Source organism: Colius striatus, chromosome Z, assembly GCF_028858725.1.
Source record: "Colius striatus isolate bColStr4 chromosome Z, bColStr4.1.hap1, whole genome shotgun sequence".
Lineage (NCBI taxonomy): Eukaryota > Metazoa > Chordata > Aves > Coliiformes > Coliidae > Colius > Colius striatus.
In genome coordinates this window covers 52,324,373-52,330,372 of record NC_084790.1, presented here as the reverse complement: position 1 = coordinate 52,330,372, position 6,000 = coordinate 52,324,373, and the positions used below count along the sequence as shown (strand labels likewise).

Genomic DNA, 6,000 nt, shown 5'->3' with positions numbered 1-6,000 from the left:
AGAAGAACAGCACTGAGGTGTGTTTCTGTGTCTCATCAGTTAAGTCTGAAGTGATGAGGATTTGGAGCCACTGGCTTAGGATTTGCTCCAATGCCATCTAAAATGCATTCCTTTCACCAAGCTGCCAGGATTGTCTGGAAGGCAAAGCTCCAAGGCTTTTATCTCCACAGAGAACTGGTACTTTGTAGTTCAAGCAAGCCATCTGAAGGCTGTCCTTCACTCGGTGCCTCCCCACAGTGCTCCGCACAGTCAAGCAGAGGCCTCTTCTCACTCAAACTGCAAACAGCCCAACCTGTGCACCACATGCAAAGCCGGCAAAGGCGGATTGTCTTGGGCAAAGCTTTTCACTCTGCCAGCCAGTACTGACTTACCAACCTACCCTGTTCTGCTGCTGCAGTGGTAATTTGCAGCATCTCTGGATGATGACAAATCACATGTAAAACAGGAGAGGAGTAAAACAGCATAATGAAGTTTTATTCTGAAAATATGGCAAGAGTCTAAGGCACTTCAAACATTTCAATACACATGACTAAAGTGAATGTGACAAGGTAATAGCATTCCATAAATATGCACCGAGAACTACACTCAGTTCCACTCAAGGGGAATATACAGCCGGTACCTCTAATTTTACTCTCCAATAAACATGTATGGAGCTTACAGACTGACACAGTTAATAAAAATATGGTAACAGGACATGTAATTCTTCATGTAGTTTTTAGTTATTAAGGAATATAAAATGTTGAAAATACTGTGTGAGTTAAATTTATAGATGCTAGTATCATTCATATAAAAAGTTATACATTATCCCCAATTAGCAACAACTTATTTAGTGAACTTCAGACCCAACAAGAGGCTCTGTATCCCCAATACCTACCCACTCACCCACCAGCTCAAGATCCATGGAGCTGACTATACAAGCAACCGCAACTTCCAAATTTTGAAGTAATTAGAACCACCAAAATCACGTTGGAATGAAATTTATGAAAAAGTTACTGTGATAAAGTCTAGGCACAGTAAACAAAATTTCATTTTAGGGATGATTAAATATTATCCACCAGGACACCCCTGCATGGATAGCTTTAGAAGTCTTAGGCTGCACATAACACAGGAAAAGGATAACCTATAGTAAAGACAAACAAATGGGATTTATGCCAGTGTACGGAAAGATGAGCAGGTGAGCAAAAGAAGAGTGTTGGCTAAGGTTCTCAGCTGAGCACTACCTAACTACACACTTGCTTCAAGTTTACACAGTTTTCTATCTTTAGCACTAGGTCTCTGCTTTCACTTTGCTGGTGAGTTCAGGCACAAGACAATTACATTCAGTATCTGTCTCAGTAAAACAGTAACATTTAGCAGCTTAAAGATGGCATAGAGATTTTTACAGACAGGCATCCACTACTACTCAAATGTGGCTCTGTGAGTGGGACCAGGAGATGTCCTTCTGCTAAGCCGAGGAGTGCCCTAGAAAAGAGGAAAGGACAATTAATCAAAGGGAGATTGTTCCAGTCATCAGAATGAGAACACTCTGATCAATCCCTTGCCTTTAATTGCACAGATTATTTTATTTTTGTTTTTATTTAATTTTAGGAAGAACAGTGCCAGCTACCACACAGCCTGTGAACTCAGACCACGTGTTGCGTGGACAGCCAAATATTTCGAAGCAATGTACTAGCAGAGGGAGTCTGGGCTCGGAGAGCAGGTGGGCATTTGCCAAACACCTAGGATGGCTGCAGCTCCAGAAACAGCTGTGTTTTGGTGACTGGGACAGTAATTACCATTACCATGATGCAGCAGCACCCCTGCATGCTAGCCAGAGCTGGCGAACCCTGGCAGTACCCCCAGATAAAAGGGAGGAGGAAGTATCCTTCAGTCAGGGCTCGGCCCTCTGCTGTCAACCTGTATCTGAAACCATGCACTCCACTTACCAGCATAAAAATTACCCTGTGAACAAACTTGAAATTTTCTGTGTTGTAAAGTTACAGCATAAACATTAGGAGGCTGTGTACTAACCGGTGACTGGGTTTTGGAAAAGTTGACGTGGGCATAAAGGAGAACAGCAATGTCCTTATGCCCAGCTTCCAAGGCTATTGAAAGTGCTGTGCTGCCATCCTGGGAGAAGAAAGGAAGAAGTAAGAGAATTAATGCTTGTGTGCATTAACAGAGCTCTTGGAAACCCCATCAGCCCAGTTATGAAGTGGGGGCCCTACTGCTCAGATAGACAGTTCTGTTCACTTAGAGTCTTGTTTAATTTCCTATAATTAAGTGCCAATAAGCCTTGCACTGCTGTTTTGTGAGGCAGCCCAGTTGTCAAAGGCCTCATAATTTCTCCCAACGAGGAGCCTCAATTACTGCTGAGGAAGAATGAGCATGCTGTTATCACAACAGCGCTACATGTAGTGCTGTGCAAGACCAGCCATTTCAGAAGATTGGGCTGTCTAAGAGAAACTATAGTGTCAGTGAGGAGTGAATGAGAAGAGAGGGACAAATGCTAGTAAAAAATCATGATAATTGCTGTGTTACAAAGATAATTGTTGTGTTATAGCTCCCATTAACACTAAAAGCAGTTGCATTCATAATTCAGAATGCTCCTTGGCCTAAGTCAAACTACAAACAAATGGACTTTCCTGGCCAAATACTGCCACCTCAGTTTCCTCATTCTTCCTTTCAGAAACCACAGCTGTTGAGGCTGCTAGAAGTAAAGAACACTTTCATTAAATGGGTCATGTATTGAGCAACCATTTTCTCTTCAGAACATGTCTGGTCCGGGAAGAAGCAGATGTCAGACAACCTGTGATATGAACCTCAGAGATGTCACCCTTGTACAAAGCTGACAAGTCCACCACTCTTGCTTTCCTTTCTGGAACTGGTGCATCATATGACTGAAACCCCTTGCTCTCCTATGGAGTTTAAATTACAAGGCAGGTAGCTAGAGCCTCAGCACTAATCTCACAGTGACTTGCTGGTCCACTGCCTGGCTTTTGGCTCTTGTGCTCAGAAGTTTCTGCAACAGTGCCAGTATTTGAAATGTCCTGTCTCCTAAGGATCACCTCCTATGTTGGCTCTCTGAGTGTAGTACATTTTCCAACCATTCCTGCGGCACTGGTGTTAGAGAGGTGGGCACTAGTTTAAAGAAACTGTAAACCCTTTTTCCAGCATGCAACATAATGGACAGCATCCAAGTGGAAAGTCTTCTTCTGAAACTACAGGGAGCAATTACAAAGAGATCTAATTGCCCTGTGCAGAGAGGGAGCTAGAAGAACTGTCCACTGCAGTGCGCAATATAATGTACAACAAATACCTCACAGACAATGCTAGAAAAAGCCAAGAGAGATGCTGAACCACTGGCAGAGTGGCACATATCAGTAGGACGAAGCACAGACAAACCCATGATAAAATGAATAGGCAGCAGACACGCTGGTGTTTGGGAAACAGTATCAACCTGCCTACAGGAATACTTAAAAGTGTCATGTCCCTGTAGAGACTTTAATTATCGATTTGGTGATTAAGAGTGCCAACAGCATCCAGGCTGCAGTAACCTACATTGCCCACCACAGTGTTTGTTACACTGAGGTCTTCTCACATTCTCCCCTCAGGCCAGCTGTTATGCACTGAGGAACTGAGATGGCTCCTGCAGCAGATCAGTGAATCAACAGCAATGACGTCCTCTGCCTCTCTACAACAACTTCAACAGATAACCACCCACTGCCTTCTCAGATTCCAAACCCAGGCCCCGTTTCAGTGCCCAGAGAGTGAAAGCAGTTAAGAAGAATGAAGACATACCCAAGAAGGGACGTTATTAATCAGAACATTGTATTGGCAAGGAACCAGCGAGGCCAACATTTTCAAGCTTGACAAGTCTACAGATCAAATGGTCTGCTGACAGTGTAAGTTTGCAAACAAGATACATGCAAGTGGCTCACTTGGCAATGGTGTCACAGCCTGTATGTGTCTATTGTCAGAGCAATGTAGCTTTATGACTGAGACCAAGCCTGTACTCTCTAAAGTCATGGTGTAGACACTGCATGAACATCCTTGTAGAGAACTGTGGCTGATGTTTTCCACAAACAACACAGCAATGCTGTTACGTCACCAGATGAGGTCCTAACTAAAACCTGGAAGACTTCTGAGAAAGAAAGAAGGAATGTGAGATGAGAAGTTGTTTTACTGTGACCTAGCAATTTTTTTTTTCCCAGTCTAGCTCTTGCACATCTACAGCTAACCATAGAAATTGCTCCTGCGTAGGTCTGTTAAGAAAAGCAAAGATGTTAGCCCGACAATCACAGCACTTGCTACCACTAAGCAGAGGACTCATGCATTTGGTACTTTGGTGCTGTGACTCAGAGATTTATGTAAGTAGATTTCAGCAGCTCTCCACTGCATCAGGAAAAAGTGAATTAGAAAAACATTCCAGAGAGGAGAAGCTATTTGATGAACCACTATCTAGAAAGGCAACTTACATTGTCCTCCAGGGTACCATTACACCCAGGCTGAGCCAGCAGGAGTTTGACAATCTCTACGTGTCCATGCTCACTCGCGCACATCAGAGCTGTAGAGCCCTCGTCGTCCTGGATATTGACATCTGCACCACAGACCAATAAAGCTTTAACCATGTCTATCCGCCCATGACTCACAGCTAGCATCAGTGCAGTCTGACCAGCCTGCAAGGGAAAAAGAGGAAAACCCATGTAATGACACAGACAAACAGTGACAAAGCACGCACATATATTTTTTTTGCAACTGTACATCCTCTGGCAGAGGAAAAAAAAGACTATTATTTTATACAGTGCTCTCAAAGCTCTCTGCCTGCCATTACTTAAATATCTTTTATGCATAACACAGCCCACACTCAAATAGCTATTTATTGACTTAAAGGATGATATTAGATCTATTTCCGGACATCTGGAGTTCCTTTGTAGGAGCTGAATGGTGCATAACTTGTTAAGTGTCAACCAAAACTTAGTAATGGTTCTTTCATATTATATTCCACCTTCATTTTCAGAAAGATCCAGACCTGAGGCTGAACTGCAGCTTCTGCAGCTCCATTTTGTACACAACAATCAAGAACACACACTCAAACATCAAAGACTGTGGAGGGTGCATGTGAATGAGTGCAAAGGCTGAAGCGATGTGGCAGGGACAGGGATGTGGAAGGAAAGCTGAAGACCCAGGAGAGCAAGCAGTGCCTTGAGAGCGGCTGACTGACCTGGCTGGCTTTGGCGTTCACGTCTCCACAGCTGAACAGTTCTTCCACTATCCTCATATCCTTCTCTGCTTCCACAGCTGCAAGTGCAGCAAGCATGATGGGGGTATAGCCAGCCTTGTTCTGGTGATTTACATTACAGACATCTGCAAGGGGAAGGGGATGAGATAATTTCTTTGGAAAGCAGGAACCCAAAAAGCAGCAATTGTGCTAATGAACTGAATAAACTGTTAGTAGAGCAGCCTATAAAAAGAAAAGGCAGCAATTGCTCTCATAATGGAAGCAATTCAAGGGAAAGTGGAGAAGAAAAAATAAACAGGGGTGCTCTTGAGCCTGAGAAAGAAAAAGATTCTCTTCTACTGTGTGTGTAACACAAGGGAGAGCACAAAGCCATTTGTGTATGTCATCACTGAGGGCTTTCTTTGTGTGGTTTTGGGTTGGGTTTTTTTTTCCCTTTTGTAAAAGCAAGAGGTCTGAAATTTGACATGACCATTAGGGTCACATGTCTGAATCCCAGGAATACCACCAGGAGAGTCTTTAAGCTCCTCTCCTGCAGGTACCCATGCTGTACAACAAAAGCAACCCAGCAACTCGGCCAGTGGCATAGCTCTTTCTCCTCAGCACAAACATTTTTATGCCACTGGTGGTATTTTAAACATCTGCAAGTGTACTTTGATGTATTTTGGAGCTGCATAAAAAACCCTTTAAATTGAAGATGTTTCTAGCTCTACAGAGTATTTGACTGTGAACAAAAGTACCCCCGTACAGTACAAATACAGTCAGGTCCTCTGACCAGTGCC

General features: G+C 43.4%; 1 protein-coding gene across 1 annotated transcript in view; it reads right to left on the bottom strand.

Annotated features, from left to right (window-relative positions):
- Positions 1–493: 493 nt before the first annotated feature.
- Positions 494–6,000, bottom strand: part of KANK1 (KN motif and ankyrin repeat domains 1) — a 28,470-nt gene continuing 22,963 nt past the window's right edge. The window contains exons 8-11 of the mRNA XM_062019090.1: positions 5,204–5,346; positions 4,458–4,658; positions 2,011–2,109; positions 494–1,461 (exon numbers count right to left, since the gene is read on the bottom strand). Of these exons, the coding sequence (XP_061875074.1) occupies positions 1,399–1,461; positions 2,011–2,109; positions 4,458–4,658; positions 5,204–5,346 (506 nt within the window). The 3' untranslated portion in view covers positions 494–1,398. The remainder of the gene's footprint in view (positions 1,462–2,010; positions 2,110–4,457; positions 4,659–5,203; positions 5,347–6,000) is intronic.